The 22,215-nt window shown below is 38.2% G+C and overlaps 1 protein-coding gene across 1 annotated transcript in view; it reads right to left on the bottom strand.

The window, feature by feature from the left end:
* Positions 1 to 1,049: 1,049 nt before the first annotated feature.
* Positions 1,050 to 22,215, bottom strand: part of NLRC4 (NLR family CARD domain containing 4) — a 38,717-nt gene continuing 17,551 nt past the window's right edge. Inside the window, exon 8 of the mRNA XM_068565047.1 lies at positions 1,050 to 1,342. Within this exon, the coding sequence (XP_068421148.1) occupies positions 1,050 to 1,342 (293 nt within the window). The remainder of the gene's footprint in view (positions 1,343 to 22,215) is intronic.

Raw genomic sequence — 22,215 nt, forward strand, 5'->3', positions numbered from 1 at the left:
AGCCATTAATTGGAGGTGCCATGAGAGCAGAGGGTTAAACTACAGGCTGACACCATTTTGGTTTTTGTTTATTTCAGATTTGCCTTGACTTAAATCTGTTTAGATTAAACAGATTTTTCTTAGACTTCTTTCTTTGTGGGGAAGGATTATTTTTGGAGGTGGTGGGGAAAAGATTAGGGCAGGGTACCCTTAGCTTCCATAGGGTACAAAATAATGGGGTCCATTTTTTCTTTCTTCCTTAATCTCTGAAGTCACAGATGGAATTACATACATGTATCAGCAACTGGTTTAGCTACTCATTCAAGCCTCTGATTTAGCTACTCATAAACTGCCAATTTTTCGCTTAACTAAAGATTGCTGATCTTTTTGGGGAGTCTGATCTGCTTCTTATGTAAGAAAATACTTTTTACATTCCAAATTGTTTGAATTAAACTGTTTGAATAAAGAACATACATGGAGTTTTCTCTCTGCTTTTAAATAATTTTGGCCTGTTCTTTATTGGTAACTTTATCCCATATTCAGCAAATGCTTGTCGAGAGTATAGTACATGCCAGGCCCTGTACTAAGTAAATGTGCATACAATATATAAATTTTGGTGACCTGCTATTCTTGAGACCAAAGGGAATACAAGGATAAACAGGAGTCCCCTTCAAGTAACTGATAATCCTAGTAGAAGTGATGGGACACCAGAACTATTTATACATGTCAAGTTAAACTCCCTCCCATTTCCTCCTCTTCTTTGGGCTCATTTTCTTGGCATCCTCCTCTTTTCCTTTTCCTTTTTACTTGAATGATGAAACTAAGAAAGTAGATTTCCATGGAAGAGGCCAGCTAAGGAGGTGATGGTGCCACACATCATCCTGATACCAGTAAAAGAAGAAAAAGTTTAGAAGGGATGAGTTAGGCAGACACTGAAGGATATTTTTTAGGTGTATAGTGGATTGCCATTTACTTTCAGACTCTTGGACTAGATGAGCAAAGATTTTTAAATCACCAGGCTGAAAGTAATGGGGTCTCCAGAGCATTCATGGGCTTAGAGTACCCTTTATTTAAGCAGTTACTAGTTTAAAAGCACCTTTAATAACACTGACGTCATCGTCATCAAATTGCCACCCAACAAGCCTAGCTTCTTGGAGAAAAGTTAATTTGGATAACACATGGCTAAGTTTTCTGACTAATGATGCATCAGGTAAAAGTCTTTTAGTACTGAAGTCAAAAAACACCAGTTGCTTAAGATTCTCAAATACACTCATGAAGGCAAGCCATCCATCACTGCTCACACAATTTCCTGCCAAATCCAGCTGCTGGAAGTTTTTCAGAAGGTTCTTTTCAAAAAATGCACCTGAGTAAAAAAATAGAAATAAGTGTGTTAGCTGGAAGCAAAACAGCTTTTTTTTTTTTTTTTTTAAGAGACCATGTTTGGACTAGTGCTTTGCTTAAGAAAGAAATCAGAATTCTCTGTAGTTAGAGCAGTGATTGTGAACCTGGTCCTTTATATTTACAAATTATATTTTTCCTAAAATGTAAGGGAATCTGATAAATAGTAATTAGTATAGCAAACCAATATAAATGAATTATATATCTTTTCCTGACTCTTCCAGGAATGGAAAATTGCATAAAAATTGAGGTATGAGAGATGCAATTAAAATATTCAGTACCTGTTTTCAAAACTGGAGTCGGACTTCAACAATATTAGGTCATTTCCTCTTCTGAAGAAGCAAACACTACCTAACTGTTGTTTCTTTGGGTATGGAATATTCCTAACTGTGAACCTGAGTAAGTAAGTTCCTTCAGTTATCTCAAGATTTGGAGCTTTGGGCTTATTTTTAACCCTCCCTAGACTCTTCAGGAACTTCCTCTTTTCCTTACAGAATAGGGCACTCTATAGTACCTCCTACAAAGGGAAAGTAAACATCCTAGCCATTACCATGAAATCAAAGATAACACCCTAAGGAATGGAGGAGTAAAGAAAAAGTAGGTTTCTGGGTCTGAAAGACTGCACAGAGCAAAGCCACCCCAACTGCCTGGACTGCCCACTTCTGAGTATTATAGGAGAGGGCAATAAAGCTCTGTGTTCTGTAAGCCAAGGTGTGGTTGGGTCTTCTGTTACACCAGCTTGGCCTGTGCCCAGCCTAGCTCATACATAGGGCCTCACTTTCTCCTCTGTTTCTCCTTCCCATAATGAGCCCTTCTCTCTTCCTTATAGGTAACTTTCTTCCTGCTCCCTCTTATCCCTCATGTTCAAGTCTTTTCTGCCTCTGCCCTCTTTCCCATGTGCTTCCCAGCATGGCATGTGGTCAGTCAAAATACTGGTTGCCAATTAGCATGTCTGTATATAAGGCTCCTTCCCCAAAGAGCAACTTCATTTCTCCTTCCCAACTAGTAGAACAGATTTCACCACCTACAAGGAACTTTAACAAAGAAGAATTTCAAGCCCATTCCATCCTCAGAGGGTAAGCTCTTTATACAGGCTGTCTGCCAAGCTTAAAGAATGGTATCAATAAGAGAGCTTCTTGCATAATTACTAGAATGTGCGCAAGCACAAGAACCAAGAACAAGCAACATAATCCATAATCAAGGGCATGCATTTTGTTCATTTAATGGAGCAGACTACTGAGAGAAGAGGAATCTGTGACATTTAGAGCTGTAGGCTATACGTGGGCTGTGGAGAGCACAAGTGGCTCGATCCAAATTTTAGGCAGAATCTCAAATCCTCTGGGTAGAAGGATTCTGATCCTTGAAGGTTCCTACATCCTAAACAAAACTCTAGTGTTGCCAGAGACCACCCTGTAGTTCCCCTGACCCAGAGCTCTTGCCATTTATTCATTCAGCAAACATTTTTGAGTGCCTACTATGTACCCCGGATTGTGCTAGGTGCTGGGGATATGTAAAAGGAAATACATGGTCTCTGTCTCATTGGGCTTATAATATAGTGTGAAAACGTACATTATAAAGTAATTACTGGCACAACATTGTAAGTCAACTATACTTCAATAAAAATAAATTAATTTAAAAAAAAAAGTAATCAGATGGGTGTTAGGTGCTGTGGTAGGTCAGGGTGCCCTGGGAGCACACAAAGGCAATAGGCTTTGCAACCCCACTTTGTTTCCAGAGCAGTGGCAATTGGGCTTACATGCTTCAGGAGTAAGGATCCTTCTCAGGTAGTATTGAATTGCCTCCAAGGAAAGGCCCCACAAAGGAAGAGTCTATTTTTCTTTCCTCATCACCCACAGTGAACCTAACCCCCTCCCTCAGGTGCAAAGAGCTTCCTATCAACTTGTGCTTCACTCTAAAATGTGAAGAGAACAGTATAGGAATACTAGACAATTGAGAACAGCCACCAACAAGGAAGGCTGTTCCTTTGACTAAAAGCCAAACAAAAATGAGGCAACATAGGGAACAGGAAAAAAACTTCAAAAACCTAGTTTTTTTCAGAGACCCTAAAAAGTTACTGCGTCTAACACAACAAAAATAAGATGCTATTTTTTTTAAAGAATACAATTAGAAAACAAGAAAGGGCACTTGGAAAATTATCAGGATCCATGTGGCAGAATGATTTGGCCCAGGATTTACCACTGAGCTAGAACATGAGTACGGTCTGTGGTGGTATGTTTTTTTTTTTTTTTTTTTTTTGAGAACAAACTGGATAATGGACTTCAGATGTGATGGCTGTCTTTTTGAGAACATGCTGGATAAGAGAGTTCAGCCTCAGACATTTAAATCAAACTATGTCATCTAAAAAAGGGTTAAGTTAGAACAGGTGAAATAGATCCCTGAGCTAGCAATGATTTCTTTCTGATAGTCCCAGATTGCTGATGGGCTAGAAACAAAATTTTGGGAGTCAGAATTTTAAAATGGCACTTAAAGCTTTAAGATTAAATGTAATCTCTAGGAAAGAAGAGCAGAGCACCTAGGACCAAGTTTTAAGAGAAATTGGGAGCATTTAATATCTATGTAGAGGAATTGCCATTGCAAAGGAGACTGAGAAGTAACCAAGGTAGCATGGAAGTCAAGAGAACATTTCGAAAAGGAGGGGGAGTGCTCAGTGTCAACTTTTACACAGGTAAGTGAAACACTTTGGAAAATTTCTATTGAATTAAGACACATGCAGGTGTGTAGAGAGTCAGCTGGAATGAGTAGGAAGCAGAGGATGATCAGGAAGTGGAGATGTACTGAGGGTACATAAATTTTTGCTTCGAAGGGAAAGACGGGATGATAGATAGCCATAGGAGGAAGATAGGAGTCAGGAAGAGTTTTATTTAAAATGAGAGCGATTTGAGCATCTTTAAAAACTGATAGGAAAGAGTAAAGAGGGGCATAATTGGTGAAATGGTGTCCTTGAACAGGAATGAGGGCAGGGCTGGGATCTGAAGCACAGCTAGAGTAGAGAGACTGCCCTTAGATAGGAGGGGAGAGACCTACTATAATGTAACAGGAGAAGGAGAGGGAAAAAAGAATCACATCCACTGTGAAATAGTGGAAGACTGGTGGGTTAAGGAGAATAAAGTTTGAAATTGTTTATTTAGAGAGTGCTGTATACAGAAGCACAGTAAGATTGCCAGGAAATGTTGAGAGATTGTGTTTATTGTTTTAATAGACCTCATGTATTCAGAATTGGATAGGTCACTAATTTCACCTATTCACTCATGAATCTATCACTTAGCCTGAGAATAAGAACATGGGTAAAAACTAGGATCTACTATGTGGTATCCCCCTATTGTACACATCTGCCACCTTCTGACCCAAAGAAACTACTGTTCTGATGTAGAGTTTATCATTCTTTTGTATTTTTAAAAATGTGGTTTTGACAAGTACTCTATGTCTAAAAAATACATTGCTTAGGATATACTTTTATGGACTTTTTTGGGAGATATAATACACATACCATAAAATTCACCCTTTTAAAGTGTAACTGTAGTGGGTTTTAGTATATTCACAAAGTTATACACTACTATATGATTCCAGGACATTTTAATCATCCCCAAGAATAAACTCCACAGTCACTAGCAGTCATTCCCACCCTACCCCCAACGTTGGCAACCATTAATCTTCTTTCTGTTACTATAGATTTGCCTATTTTGGACATTTCATTTAAATGGAGTCATACCATAATGTGGTGTTTTGTGACTGGTTTCTTTCACTTAGTATGATATTTTCAAGGTTCATCCATGTTATAGTGTATTCTAATACTTCATTCTTTTTATGGCTGAATAATACTCTATTATATGGATATATCACATTTTGTTTATCCATTCAGTAGTGATGGACATTTGGGTTGTTTCCACTTTGGGGCTATTAAACATGCTATGAACATTGCTGTACAAGTTTTTGTATGGACATATATTTTCATTTTCTCTTGGGTACCTCAGGGTGGAATTGGTAACTCTATGTTTAACCTTTTGAAGAGGTGCCAGAATGTTTTCCTAAGCAGGAAAACATTTCCTATTACATTCCAGCCACCAGCATATGAGCGTCCAATTTCTCTATGTCCTTGTCAACACTTGTTATTACCTGTTTTATTATAACCATCCTAGTGGGTGGCAAGAGGCATTTCACTGTGGCTTTGATTTGCATTTCCCTGATGGCTAATGATGTTGAGCATCTTTTCTGATGCTTATTAGCCATTTATGTATCTTCTTTGGAGAAATGCCTATTCAGATCCTTTGCCTTTTCTAAACATTGAGTTGTCTTTTTATCAATGAGTTGTAAGAGTTCTTTATATATTCTAGATAGTAGTCCCTTATCAGATATGTGATATGAGTAAAGCCACTACACACATTCATGTGCTTATGTCTCCATTTTGATTAATGAAATTATTTATGTTGCTCTGTTTTTTCTTGATCAGTCTTGCTTAATTTTTATCTATTTTGTTACTCTTTTTAAAGAACCAACTTTAAGCTTTACTAATCTTTTTTTAATTGTATTTTTGTTTTCTATTTCATTGATTTATACTCTTATGTTTATTGTATTGGGGTTTACTCTGTTTTTCTGGCTTCTTAAATTAGAAACTTACTAATTTTCCAGCCTTCTTTTCTAATATAAGTATTTAAGATGATGAGAATTTTATTCAGGCCCTGCTTTTGCTGCATACCACAAGTTTCATTATATAATGCTTTCTTACCATTTGCTCTAAATATTTTTGTTGAAACTTGGCACTATAAACTTGTAGTGTACCTATCTGCCAAATTGTCTGATTTTCCCCAGTAACCTGAGTGTAGGTACAGAAAAAGTGGAAAATTAAGGATAATCCAGGTTTTCAGTTTTGCCAGCAAATACACTGTATCTAATTTCATACCTTTCTGCCACATCTCATTTTCTCCCTGCATCTCATTAAGTAGTCTTTCTTTATTTAGAGACTCCACCTCTCATTATACTTTCTTCATTTCACTATTGCATCTATCACACACATCCATCACTAACTGTCATTGCCTAGATTGACTTGTAATACTGTGGGCCATGAGAGTTTCAGCTATTGTGACAAAAATGTTTGCAGGATGAAGGGTGGAATTTAAACTAGGTAGGAAGGGAAGTCAAGATAGACAGGGGCTATTCAGTAAGTAGATAGTAGTGAACTCAACAGACTGGAAGTCCCAATGAAGTAAAATGAACTGGTGATGAGTCATTGAGTAACCAGGATGGAAATTTAGAAGGTTATTGTTTGAGAATGGATTATCTGAATTTAATATCTCAGAAGCAGAACAATTTTAAGTGGAATTTTCATAATCTGATAATTCCATGCTCACAGATGGGTGAAGGAGAATGGAAGAGAAGGACCAAAGAGGAGGTTCCTGAGTGTTGCCTGAGTAGTTTCACAAAAGGAGTGAAGTCTTCTAGGTGGATGACCAAAGTTAGAGGGTGAGGAATTCTGTAAGACAGTTGCCAAAGGCTTCAGTGAATAAGAAAAGGTGACAAGAAGTTCAGAATTCATAGCAATAACAAAGGACAAACCATAGTCCAGTTAAATGGCCTAAGCTTCATGAGAGTAGGAATCCTTAATGAGGTTGGAGAAGGAGTGGACTAGAAGGGCAGAATGAGAATCAAGGAGAACCTGACCTTGCCTTTCAACTCTGAGAGGCATAAAAATCAAGAAAATAAGAAGTGACTAAATAGAGCTGTAGGGGAGAACCAGGTTTCAGTTAGGACCAGGAGGTGTCTAAAACCTTTGGTAAAAAGGTACTTTTCTGAAAATACTCCCTATGTCTCCAGCGCATCTCGCCTACCCTGTATCTCATTAAATACTTCCTATGACATATTTCCTCCCTACTTCTTCCTATGTAGCCCTTATTTCATTAGACTCCCCATCTCTTATTACCAGTCTGCATTTTCTTATCCCATCTCAAGGCATATTGCATCTCATCCATCACATATACCATCACTAAATGGGGATGGCAATCCCAAAGCCAGGTCTGATCCAGGAGAGGTGTTATGGACCACAGCCAGGAAACTTATGCTAGAGGCTTGAACAATTGGTTGGTTCAGATATAGTAAAGAGGTTGTGAAATCATACAAGTGTATTTTAGAATTTTTGGTTGATTTTATATATAAGAAAATAGCATTTACTGTAATTGGGTTTCTAAGAACCCAAGCTAGCCTATATTTCATGGCAAATTGTGGAAGTGCTGTAAGTTAATTTGTTCATTCATACAACAAATATTTATTGAGTTTGGGATATATACTCAATGCCAAGTCTAATGGCCTGGGCCTGTTCTCAAAGACCTCACAGTTTAGTGGGGCAGACAGACATATGAATACATTCTCTAAATTCAAATGGTAAGTGCTCTAATAAAAATAAATTGCTGTGTGTAATAATAAAAACCACTGTTTTTTAAAACCTGAATTGAATATAAGAACATTGGAAGACTGACCTGTGTACTAAAGCTGACTAAAGCTTGCCTATAATCTTTACCTGTAATCCAAACCCACCATAGATACCCAGCAGAAATGTGGCCATTTGTTCACCAAAAGATATATACAAGGTTGTTCATAGCAGCACTATTCACAATATTCAAAAACTAAAAATTACTCAAATTATCAACAGTAGAATGGGAAAATCAGTTGAGGTATGTTAACACAATAGAAGATTTTACAACAATGAGAATGAATGAACCATGACTACACATAATAATATGGATGAATTTCACACACATGATGTTCAACCAAAGAAAACACAAAAGAATACATATTACATGATTCCATTTATATAAAATTCAAAAACAGTCAAGACCAATCTATGATGTTAGAAGTCCGGATAGCAGTTACCCTTGGGAGAAGGGAGCTATAAAGCTGACAATCTTCTGTTTCTTGATCTGGGTACTAGTTACATGGGTATGTGAACCTTATGAAAATTCCTTGTACTATCTACTTAGGATTTGTACACTTTTCTGTGGGTATGTTATACTTCAATTAAAAAGTACAAAAACAAAATGAACCCTAATTCTGGCTTCATCTGCCTTTTAACATGATTCATATTATGGAGGAAATAAATCTATTCTTCTCTTTGATGTTTATAGAGCCCAGTGGTGGAGAGGTAGAGGAGAGACCTGGAACTGAAGCCTGTTGTTTACAGAGCACATTAATATGTCTTTGGCTATGTGAAGGAAGGTCCTGAACCGAGTTTGGGTTTAGGGTGCTAGATATAATTGAATTACTCTTCATAATAACATGGAGGGATTTTTTGTTTGTTTGTTTTGGAATTGCTGGGGTCTGTAAGAGATGGTGATGGAGGAAGACAGGGCAGTTGACAGGCAACTAGAGCCTGAATTGGCAGAAATGTTCTTGCATCTCATTGGGAATGGGGAAGTGCCAATATTAAATTTAATCTGCTATTCAGAACTATCATGTAATCCCACCCTTCCCAATTACTTACAAGCATTCAGTAAATCTGCTACATCTATAATTATACTGGGGCCTTCCAGTAGAAATTAAGGATAAGTGACTGTTCTACCCATCTGAGTCACTTGGAGCAGTGGTCCCCAACCTTTATGGCATCAGGGACTGGTTTCGTGGAAGACAATTTTTCCACAGACAGGGGAGCGGGGGTGGGTTGGTGGGTGGAGATGGCTCAGGAGGTAATGGGAGCAATGGGGAGCGGCGGATGAAGCTTTGCTCACTGGCCCACCCCTCACCTCCTGCTGTGCGGCCCAGTTCCTAACAGGCCGAGGACCAGTACTGGTCTGCAGGCCCGGGGGTTGGGGACCCCTGACTTGGAGGATAGGAAAAGGAATCACTGCAGGAGGCAAGATTACACAGATCTAGAGTCACACAAGAGCAGAAATGCACAGCCAGAAATGACCATGGAAAGAGAAGCCCTGGATCCAGGATATGGATTAGAGCAGTGGGGTTTTTTTTAATAACCGTTTTTAAAATTGAGGTATAGTTAATTTACAATGTGTTAGTTTCAGGTGTACACCAAAGTGATTGTTCTGTATATATATGTATGTATATTTTTTCTTTTTCAGATTCTTTTCCATTATACGTTATTACAAGATATTGAATATAGTTCCTTGAGTTGTACAGTAGGTCCTGCTTGCCCATCCGTTTTATGTATAGTAGTGTGTATATGTTAATCCCAAATTCTCCCCCTGCCCCCGCTGTCCCCTTTGGTAACCCTAAGATTGTTTTCTATGTCTGTGAGTCTGTTTCTGTTCTGTAAATAAGTATTTGCATCATTTTTTTAGATTCCACATATAAGTGATATCATATGATATTTGTCTTTCTCTGACTTACTTCACTTAATATGATCATCTCTAGATCCATCCATGTTGCTGCAAATGGCATTTTTTCATGCTTTTTATGGCTAAGTAATATTCCATTGTATATATGCACCACATCTTCTTTATGCATTCATCTGTCAATGGACATTTAGGTTGCTTCCATGTCTCAGCTCTTGTAAATAGTGCTATGAACACTGGGGTGCACGTATCTTTTTGAATTAGAGTTTTCTCAGGATATATGCCCAGGACTAGGATTGCTGGATCATATGGTAACTCTATTTTTAGTTTTTAAAGGAACCTCCATACCGTTTTCCATAGTGGCTGCACCAACTTACATTCCTACCAGCAGTGAAACAGGGTTCCTTTTTTGGATAAGTGTTTTGTTTTAAGCTTCAGGGTATCCCCTCCTTTAGAGGAGCATGAGATGAATTTAATGGATTGCAATCAGCATTTGTTTTAAGTGAAATTGGATAGATAGAAAGAATAGAAAATAACAGAGTGTATCACACATAGCAAAAGATAATTACTTTCTGTGAAACTTTAAAAATGTATATGTACGTGTGTATTGGATCATGAGATAAAATGTATTTTTAAAATGTGGGTCCTAGTCAAAAAAAGTTCGAAAGACTCAGGACAAGAGGCTTAAAACCACCATCTAGGTTATGTGTAGGGGTGCAGAAGAGGGAGCATAAGGAGACTATTTCACCAAGAAGGAGATATGTCAGCTTGGTCTTAAAGGACTATAGGAGGAGGTGAAGGACTTCCTAGAGGGAGTGCATATACAAAGGCATTTCTGGGGACTAGCAAGAGTTCCATGAGGATGGAACCTCACAGAGGTGGGGAGGCATGCAGAAGATAAAGGTGGAGAGGAAGGTGTATTGAGACTCTGTTATAAAGGGTCTTATACATCAAAAGCGAGCAGGTTATATTTTATTTTGCAGGCCGAGGAAGATCTTTTTTAAAGGAAAATGACCCTAGCATCTGGTTCCCCTTGAAGCCCCCCAGAGGATAATGATCATAGTACCATTTATTGAGCATATACAGTGGGTCAATGTTGAATTTCTTACTTAATATGCATTAGCTCAATTACGGATTAGCACAATAACCTCTCATATGGTAGACATCATAATTTTCCCCATTTGACACATGAGCAAACTGAGGCTCAGAGACTTCACGTTGCTGCAGACCATACATCTATCAAGCAGAAGGGATGGGCAGGTCTTCCTGACTCCAAAACAAATGCACCACTTCATAATGATGGAGCCTCTGACAGATAGCACTCTCATCACCTGGCTAGAGACCAAAGGCAGAGAACGCTTGGCTTTCACTCTTCAGCTTATGCCTCAAGCCCAAGCAGACTGCTTTTTATACCTCTGGGAGGTGGAGGAAATGGCTGGAGGGGAGCCATGCCAGCACCTACACTCTCTCCCTCCTTTGATCAACTCTTCTGTCTCTAACCCTCTCCCTGCTTCAGTATGGCAACCTTCTGATGTCCCTGTTTCTTTATAAAACAGGGATAATAATGTTATGTTTTATTAGACATATAATGATAATTGCACAAATTCTTTTTAAAAACACTTTGAGAACAAATTAGCGACTACTATTGAGTGTTCATTTAGTTATTTTTTTCACTTGCATTTTGGGGTACATCATAACAGCCAAATTTCCAAGAGTCAGCTGTCTTCTGTTATGTTTAAATTTCTCATTTACATATGGAGGCGATTAGGCACTAGGCTATTAAAATAAAATGGCAAATTACTGCCTAGCTTAGTTCTTAATAAACACACCATCTCCTTCTCTGGTCTCGATGGCCAGCCTCAGAAGTGGGCAAATTAAGCAACTACCTACGTAAAGATTTGAAAGATGGTAAAAGGTCTTTACCTAAAAATGCCTCCCCTACCTGTAATTCTAATTCTACACACTCCCCAACAGCCTCCTTGAAGAAAAGACATATCCTTTCCAACTTGCTTTAGGTATGAGGTTACCTGAGAGGGATTATTTATTAGCTAACTAATTAGTCTGTCACAGAAGCCACCTGCTTCCAATGTCAACCGGCATGGCAGGGAAGCCTGAAAGAATGACAGCCAAAATGATATGATTTGGTGGGTTAAGGAAAGTGAGTGGGTAGAGGAGATGGAAGTGGAGTTAGAAATTAAGGGAAGGAAAGATCCATAACTTGGAGCACCACTAAGAAAGGCAAAACCTTTGGGCAGGCCTCTCCAGGAGACTCTGCAAGACCAGCAGCCATGTGGCTGACAGGGTCTTGGTGCTCCAGCCAGGTGTCAGCCCTGTGCCTCTGAGGTGGGAGATCTGAGTTCAGGACATTCGTCCACCAGAGACCTCCCAGCTCCATGTAATCTCAAATGGCAAAAGCTCTCCCAGAGATCTCCATCTCAACGCTAAGACCCAGCTCCACTCAACAACCAGCAAGCTACAGTGCTGGACGCCCCATGCCAAACAACTAGCAAGACAGGAACACAACCCCACCCATTAGCGGAGAGGCTGCCTAAAATCATAATAAGGTCACAGACACCCCAAAACACACCTGCAGACGTGGTCCTGCCCACCAGAAAGACAAGATCCAGCCTCATCCACCAGAACACAGGCACCACTCCCATCCACCAGGAAGCCTACACAACCCACTGAACCAACCTTAGCTACTGGGGGCAGACACCAAAAACAACAGGAACCTGCAGCCTGTGAAAAGGAGACCCCAAACACAGTAAGTTAAGCAAAATGAGAAGACACAGAAACACGCAGCAAATGGAGCAAGGTAAAAACCCACCAGACCAAACAAATGAAGAGGAAATAGGCAGTCTACTTGAAAAAGAATTCAGAGTAATGATACTAAAGCTGATCCAAAACCTTGGAAACAGAATGGAGAAAATACAAGAAACGTTTAACAAGGACCTAGAAGAACTAAAGAGCAATAAACAATAATGAACAACACAATCAATGAAATTAAAAATTCTCTAGAAGGAATCAATAGCAGAATAACTGAGGCAGAAGAACGGATAACTGACCTAGAAGATAAAATAGTGGAAATAACTACTGCAGAGCAGAATAAAGAAAAAAGAATGAAAAGAATTGAGGACAGTCTTAGAGACTACTGGGACAACATTAAACGCACCAACATTCGAATTATAGGGGTCCCAGAAGAAGAAGAGAAAAAGAAAGGGACTGAGAAAATATTTGAAGAGATTATAGTTGAAAACTTCCCTAATATGGGAAAGGAAATAATCAAGTCCAGGAAGCGCAGAGAGTCCCATACAGGATAAATCCAAGGAGAAACATACCAAGACACATATTAATCAAATTATCAAAAATTAAATACAAAGAAAAAATATTAAAAGCAGCAAGGGAAAAACAACAAATAACATACAAGGGAATCCCCATAAGGTTAACAGCTGATCTTTCAGCAGAAACTCTGCAAGCCAGAATGGAGTGGCAAGACATATTTAAAGTGACGAAAGAGAAAAACCTACAACCAAGATTACCCTGCAAGCATCTCATTCAGATTTGATAGAGAAATTAAAACCTTTACAGACAAGCAAAAGCTAAGAGAATTCACCACCACCAAACCAGCTTTACAACAAATGCTAAAGGAACTTCTCTAGGCAGGAAACACAAGAGGAGGAAAAGACCTACAATAGCAAACCCAAAACAATTAAGAAAATGGTAATGGGAGCATACATATTGATAATTACCTTAAATGTAAATGGATTAAATGCTCCCACCAAAAGACATAGACTAGCTGAATGGATACAAAAACAAGACCCGTATATATGCTGTCTACAAGAGACCCACTTCAGACCTAGGGACACATACAGATTGAAAGTGAGGGGATGGAAAAAGATATTCCACGCAAATGGAAATCAAAAGAAAGCTGGAGTAGCAATTCTCATATCAGACAAGATAGACTTTAAAATAAAGACTATTACAAGAGACAAAGACATAATGATCAAGGGATCAATCCAAGAAGAAGATATAACAATTGTAAATATTTATGCACCCAACATAGGATCACCTCAATACATAAGGCAAATGCTAACAGCCATAAAAGGGGAAATCGACAGTAACACAATCATAGTAGGGGACATTAACACCCCACTTTCACCAATGGACAGATCATCCAAAATAAATAAGGAAACACAAGCTTTAAATGATACATTAAATAAGATGGACTTAACTGATATTTATAGGACATTCCATCCACAAACAACAGAATACACTTTCTTCTCAAGTGCTCATGGAACATTCTCCAGGATAGATCATATCTTGGGTTACAAGTCAAGGTTTGGTAAATTTAAGAAAATTGAGATCGTATCAAGTATCTTTTCTGACCACAATGCTATGAGAGTAGATATCAACTACTGGAAAAAAATCTGTAAAAAATACAAAGATGTGGAGGCTAAACAATACACTTCTAAATAACCAAGAGATCACTGAAGAAATCAAAGAGGAAATCAAAAAATACCTAGAGACAAATGGCAATGAAAATATGACAACCCAAAACCTATGGGATGCAGCAAAAGCAGTTCTAAGAGGAAAGTTTATAGCAATTCAATCCTACCTCAAGAAACAAAAAACATGTCAAATAACCTAACCTTACAGCTAAAGCAATTAGAGAAAGAAGAACAAAAAAAACCCCAAAGTTTGCAGAAAGAAAGAACTCATAAAGATCAGATCAGAAATAAATGAAAAAGAAATGAAGGAAACGATAGCAAAGATCAATAAAACTAAAAGCTGGTTCTTTAAGAAGATAAACAAAATTGATAAACCATTAGCCAGACTCATCAAGAAAAAAAGGGAGAAGACTCAAATAGAATTAGAAATGAAAAAGGAGAAGTAACAACTGACACTGCAGAAATACAAAGGATCATGAGAGATTACTACAAGAAACTATATGCCAATAAAATGGACAATCTGGAAGAAATGGACAAATTCTTAGAAAAGCACAACCTTCTGAGACTGAACCAGGAAGAAATAGAAAATATAAACAGACCAATCACAAGCACTGAAATTGAGACTGTGACTAAAAATCTTCCAACAAACAAAAGCCCAGGACCAAATGGCTTCACAGGCGAATTCTATCAAACATTTAGAGAAGAGCTAACACCTATCCTTCTCAAACTCTTCCAAAGTATAGCAGAGGGAGGAACACTCCCCAACTCATTCTACGAGGCCACCATCACCCTGATACCAAAACCGGACAAAGATGTCACAAAGAAAGAAAACTACAGGCCAATATCACTGATGAACATAGATGTGAAAATCCTCAACAAAATACTAGCAAACAGAATCCAACAGCACATTAAAAGGATCATACACCATGATCAAGTGGGGTTTATCCTAGGAATGCAAGGATTCTTCTATATACACACCAATCAATCAATGTGATAAACCATATTAACAAATTGAAGGAGAAAAACCATATGATCATCTCAATAGATGCAGAAAAAGCTTTCGACAAAATTCAACACCCATTTATGATAAAAGCCCTGCAGAAAGTAGGCATAGAGGGAACTTACCTCAACATTATAAAGGCCATATCTGACAAACAACAGCCAACATCGTTGTCAATGGTGAAAAACTAAAACCATTTCCTCTAAGATCAGGAAGAAGACAAGGTTGTGCACTCTCACCACTATTATCCAATACAGTTTCGGAAGTTTTAGCCACAGCAATCAGAGAAGAAGAAGAAATAAAAGGAATCCAAATCAGAAAAGAAGAAGTAAAGGTGTCACTGTTTGCAGATGACATGATACTATACAAAGAGAATCCTAAAGATGCTACCAGAAAACTACTAGAGCTAATCAATGAATCTGGTAAAGTAGCAGGATACAAAATTAATGCACAGAAATCTCTTGCATTCCAATACACTAATGGTGAAAAATCTGAAAGAGAAATTAAGGAAACACTCCCATTTACCACTGCAACAAAAAGAATAAAATAGCTAGGAATAAACCTACCTAAGGAGACAAAAGAACCGTATGCAGAAAACTATAAGACACTGATGAAAGAAATTAAAGATGATACAAACAGATGGAGAGATATACCATGTTCTTGGATTGGAAGAATCAACATTGTGAAAATGACTCTACTACCCAAAGCAATCTACAGATTCAATGCAATCCCTATCAAACTACCACTGGCATTTTTCACAGAACTAGAACAAAAAAATTCATAATTTGTATGGAAACACAAACGGCCCCAAATAGCGAAAGCAATCTTGAGAAAGAAAAATGGAGCTGGAGGAATCAGGTTCCCTGACTTCAGACTATACTACAAAGCTACAGTAATCAAGTCAGTATGGTACTGGCACTGAAACAGAAATATAGATCAATGGAACAGGATAGAAAGCCCTGAGTTAAACCCATGCACATATAGTCACCTTATATTTGATAAAGGAGGCAAGAATATACAATGGAGAAAAGACAGCCTCTTCAATAAGTGATGCTGGGAAAACTGGACAGCTACGTGTGAAAGAATGAAATTAGAACACTCCCTAACACCATACACAAAAATAAATTCAAAATGGATTAAAGACCTAAATTTAAGACCAGACACTATAAAACTCTTAGAGGAAAACATAGGGAGAACACTCTATGACATAAATCACAGCAAGATCCTTTTTGACCCACCTCCTAGAGAAATGGAAATAAAAACAAAAATAAACAAATGGGACCTAATGAAACTTAAAAGCTTTTGTACAGCAAAGGAAACCATAAACAAGATGAAGAGACAACCCTCAGAATGGGAGAAAATATTTGCAAATGAAGCAATTGATGAAGGATTAATCTCCAAAATTTACAACCAGCTCATGCAGCTCAATATTAAAGAAAACAAACAACCCAATCCAAATATGGGCAGAGGACCTAAATAGACATTTCTCCAAAGAAGATATACAGATTGCCAACAAACACATGAAAGGATTCTCAACATCACTAATCATTAGAGAAATGCAAATCAAAACTAAAATGAGGTATCATCTCACACCAGTTAGAATGGCCATCATCAAAAAATCTAGAAACAATAAATACTGGAGAGGGTGTGGAGAAAAGGGAACCCTCTTGCACTGTTGGTGGGAATGTAAATTGATACAGCCACTATGGAGAACAGTGTGGAGTTTCCTTAAAAAACTAAAAACAGGACCAGCGCTGGGGCGCAGAGGCGGCGTGTGGACGAAAGGCTCTTGGTGCTCCACCCAGGCATCAGGGCCGTACCTCTGAGATGGGAGAGCCAACTTCAGGACACTGGTCCACAAGAGACCTCCCGGCTCCACGTAATACCAAACGGCAAAAATCTCTCAGAGATCTCCATCTCAACATCAAGACCCAGCATCACTCAATGACCAGCAAGCTACAGTGCTGAACACCCTATGCCAAACAACTAGCAAGACAGGAACACAGCCCCATCCATTAGCAGAGAGGCTGCCTAAAATCATAATAAGGCCACAGACATCCCCAAAATACACCACCAGACGTGGACGTGCCCACCAGAAAGACAAGATCCAGCCTCATCCACCAGAACTCAGGCACTAGTTCCCTCCACCAGGAAGCCTACACAACCCACTGAACCAACCTTAGCCACTGGGGACAGATACCAAAAACAACGGGAACTACGAACCTGCAGCCTGTGAAAAGGAGACCCCAAACACAGTAAGATAAGCAAAATGAGACGACAGAAAAACACACAGCAGATGAAGGAGCAGGGTCAAAACACATCAGACTTAACAAATGAAGAGGAAATAGGTAGTCTACCTGAAAAAGAATTCAGAATAATGATAGTAAGGATGATCCAAAATCTGGGAAATAGAATAAACAAAATGCAAGAAACATTTAACAAGGACGTAGAAGAACTAAAGAGGAACCAAGCAACGATGAAAAACACAATAAATGAAATTAAAAATACTCTAGATGGGATCAATAGCAGAATAACTGAGGCAGAAGAAAGGATAAGTGACCTGGAAGATAAAATGGTGGAAATAACTACTGCAGAGCAGGATAAAGAAAAAAGAATGAAAAGAACTGAGGACAGTCTCAGAGACCTCTGGGACAACATTAAACGCACCAACATTCGAATTATAGGGGTCCCAGAAGAAGAAGAGAAAAAGAAAGGGACTGAGAAAATATTTGAAGAGATTATAGTTGAAAACTTCCCTAATATGGGAAAGGAAATAGTTAATCAAGTCCAGGAAGCACAGAGAGTCCCATACAGGATAAACCCAAGGAGAAACACGCCAAGACACATATTAATCAAACTGTCAAAAATTAAATATAAGGAAAACATATTAAAAGCAGCAAGGGAAAAACAACAAATAACACACAAGGGAATCCCCATAAGGTTAACAGCTGATCTTTCAGCAGAAACTCTGCAAGCCAGAAGGGAGTGGCAGGATATACTTAAAGTGATGAAGGAGAAAAACCTACAACCAAGATTACTCTACCCAGCAAGGATCTCATTCAGATGTGATGGAGAAATTAAAACCTTTACAGACAAGCAAAAGCTGAGAGAGTTCAGCACCACCAAACCAGCTTTACAACAAATGCTAAAGGAACTTCTCTAGGCAAGAAACACAAGAGAAGGAAAACACCTACAATAACAAACCCAAAACATTTAAGAAAATGGGAATAGGAACATACATATCAATAATTACCTTGAATGTAAATGGATTAAATGCTCCCACCAAAAGACACAGGCTGGCTGAATGGATACAAAAACAAGACCCATATATATGCTGTCTACAAGAGACCCACTTCAGACCTAGAGACACATACAGACTGAAAGTGAGGGGATGGAAAAAGATATTCCATGCAAATGGAAATCAAAAGAAAGCTGGAGTAGCAATTCTCATATCAGACAAAATAGACTTTAAAATAAAGACTATTACAAGAGACAAAGAAGGACACTATATAATGATCAAGGGATCGATCCAAGAGGAAGCTATAACAATTGTAAATATTTATGCACCCAACATAGGAGCACCTCAATACATAAGGCAAATACTAACAGCCATAAAAGGGGAAATCGACAGCAACACAATCATAGTAGGGGACTTTAACACCCCACTTTCACCAATGGACAGATCATCCAAAATGAAAATAAATAAGGAAACACGAGCTTTAAATGATACATTAAACAAGATGGACTTAATTGATATTTATAGGACATTCCACCCAAAAACAACAGAATACACATTTTTCTCAAGTGCTCATGGAACATTCTCCAGGATAGATCATATCTTGGGTCACAAATCAAGCCTTGGTAAATTTAAGAAAATTGAAATCGTATCAAGTATCTTTTCCGACCACAACGCTATGAGACTAGATATCAATTACAGGAAAAGATCTGTAAAAAATACAAACACATGGAGGCTACACAATACACTGCTTAATAACGAAGTGATCACTGAAGAAATCAAAGGGGAAATCAAAAAATACCTAGAAACAAATGACAATGGAGATACGACAACCCAAAACCTATGGGACGCAGCAAAAGCAGTGCTAAGAGGGAAGTTTATAGCAAAACAAGCCTACCTCAAGAAACAGGAAACATCTCGAATAAACAACCTAACCTTGCACCTAAAGCAATTAGAGAAAGAAGAACAAAAAAACCCCAAAGCCAGCAGAAGGAAAGAAATCATAAAGATTAGGTCAGAAATAAATGAAAAAGAAATGAAGGAAACAATAGCAAAAATCAATGAAACTAAAAGCTGGTTCTTTGAGAAGATAAACAAAATTGATAAACCATTAGCCAGACTCATCAAGAGAAAAAGGGAGAAGACTCAGATCAATAGAATTAGAAATGAAAAAGGAGAAGTAACCACTGACACTGCAGAAATACAAAAGATCATGAGAGATTACTACAAGCAACTCTATGCCAATAAAATGGACAACCTGGAAGAAATGGACAGATTCTTAGAAATGCACAAACTGCCGAGACTGAACCAGGAAGAAATAGAAAATATGAACAGACCAATCACAAGCACTGAAATTGAAACTGTGATTAAAAACCTTCCAACAAACAAAAGCCCAGGACCAGATGGCTTCACAGGCGAATTCTATCAAACATTTAGAGAAGAGCTGACACCTATCCTTCTCAAACTCTTCCAAAATATTGCAGAGGGAGGAACACTCCCAAACTCATTCTACGAGGCCACCATCACCCTGATACCAAAACCAGACAAAGATGTCAGAAAGAAAGAAAACTACAGGCCAATATCACTGATGAACATAGATGCAAAAATCCTCAGCAAAATACTAGCAAACAGAATCCAACAGCACATTAAAAGGATCATACACCATGATCAAGTGGGGTTTATTCCAGGAATGCAAGGATTCTTCAATATACGCAAATCAATCAATGTGATACACCATATTAACAAATTGAAGGAGAAAAACCATATGATCATCTCAATAGATGCAGAGAAAGCTTTCGACAAAATTCAACACCCATTTATGATAAAAGCCCTGCAGAAAGTAGGCATAGAGGGAACTTTCCTCAACATAATAAAGGCCATATATGACAAACCCACAGCCAACATTGTCCTCAATGGTGAAAAACTGAAACCATTTCCACTAAGATCAGGAACAAGACAAGGTTGCCCACTCTCACCACTATTATTCAACATAGTTTTGGAAGTGTTAGCCACAGCAATCAGAGAAGACAAAGAAATAAAAGGAATCCAAATCGGAAAAGAAGAAGTAAAGCTGTCACTATTTGCAGATGACATGATACTATACATAGAGAATCCTAAAGATGCTACCAGAAAACTCCTAGAGCTAATCAATGAATTTGGTAAAGTAGCAGGATACAAAATTAATGCACAGAAATCTCTTGCATTTCTATACACTAATGATGAAAAATCTGAAAGTGAAATTAAGAAAACACTCCCGTTTACCATTGCAACAAAAAGAATAAAATATCTAGGAATAAACCTACCTAAGGAGACAAAAGACCTGTATGCAGAAAATTATAAGACACTGATGAAAGAAATAAAAGATGATACAAATAGATGGAGAGATATACCATGTTTCTGGATTGGAAGAATCAACATTGTGAAAATGACTCTACTACCCAAAGCAATCTACAGATTGAATGCAATCCCTATCAAACTACCACTGGCATTTTTCACAGAACTAGAACAAAATTTTCACAATTTGTATGGAAACACAAAAGACCCCGAATAGCCAAAGCAATCTTGAGAACGAAAAATGGAGCTGGGGGAATCAGGCTCCCTGACTTCAGACTATATTACAAAGCTTCAGTAATCAAGACAGTTTGGTACTGGCACAAAAACAGAAATATAGATCAATGGAACAAGATAGAAAGCCCAGAGATAAACCCACACACATATGGTCACCTTATCTTTGATAAAGGAGGCAAGCATATACAGTGGAGAAAAGACAGCCTCTTCAATAAGTGGTGCTGGGAAAATTGGACAGGTACATGTAAAAGTATGAAATTAGAACACTCCCTGACACCATGCACAAAAATAAACTCAAAATGGATTAAAGACCTAAGTGTAAGGGCAGACACTATCAAACTCTTAGAGGAAAACATAGGCAGAACACTCTATGACATACATCACAGCAAGATTCTTTTTGACCCAGCTCCCAGAGAAATGGAAATAAGAACACAAATAAACAAATGGGACCTAATGAAACTTAAAAGCTTTTGCACAGCAAAGGAAACCATAAACAAGACCAAAAGACAACCATCAGAATGGGAGAAAATATTTGCAAATGAAGCAACTGACAAAGGATTAATCTCCAAGATTTACAAGCAGCTCATGCAGCTCAATAACCAAAAAACCAACAACCCAATCCAAAAATGGGCAGAAGACCTAAATAGACATTTCTCCAAAGAAGATATACAGATGGCCTACAGACACATGAAAGAATGCTCAACATCATTAATCATTAGAGAAATGCAAATCAAAACTACAATGAGATATCATCTCACACCGGTCAGAATGGCCATCATCAAAAAATCTAGAAACAATAAATGCTGGAGAGGGTGTGGAGGAAAGGGAACACTCTTGCACTGTTGGTGGGAATGTAAATTGATACAGCCACTATGGAGAACAGTATGGAGGTTCCTGAAAAAACTACAAATAGAACTACCATACGACCCAGCAATCCCAACTGGGCATATACCCTGAGAAAACCATAGGTCAAAAAGAGTCATGTACCAAAATGTTCATTGCAGCTCTATTTACAATAGGCAGGACATGGAAGCAACCTAAATGTCCATCGACAGATGAATGAATAAAGAAGATGTGGCACATATATACAATGGAATATTACTCAGCCATAAAAAGAAATGAAATGGAGGTATTTGTAATGAGGTGGATGGAGTTAGAGTCTGTCATACAGAGTGAAGTAAGTCCGAAAGAGAAAAACAAATACAGTATGCTAACACATATATACGGAATCTAAGGAAAAAAAAAAAAAGGCCATGAAGAACCTAGTGGCAAGACGGGAATAAAGACACAGAC

The sequence above is a fragment of the Eschrichtius robustus genome, chromosome 15 (assembly GCF_028021215.1).
Source record: "Eschrichtius robustus isolate mEscRob2 chromosome 15, mEscRob2.pri, whole genome shotgun sequence".
NCBI lineage: Eukaryota > Metazoa > Chordata > Mammalia > Artiodactyla > Eschrichtiidae > Eschrichtius > Eschrichtius robustus.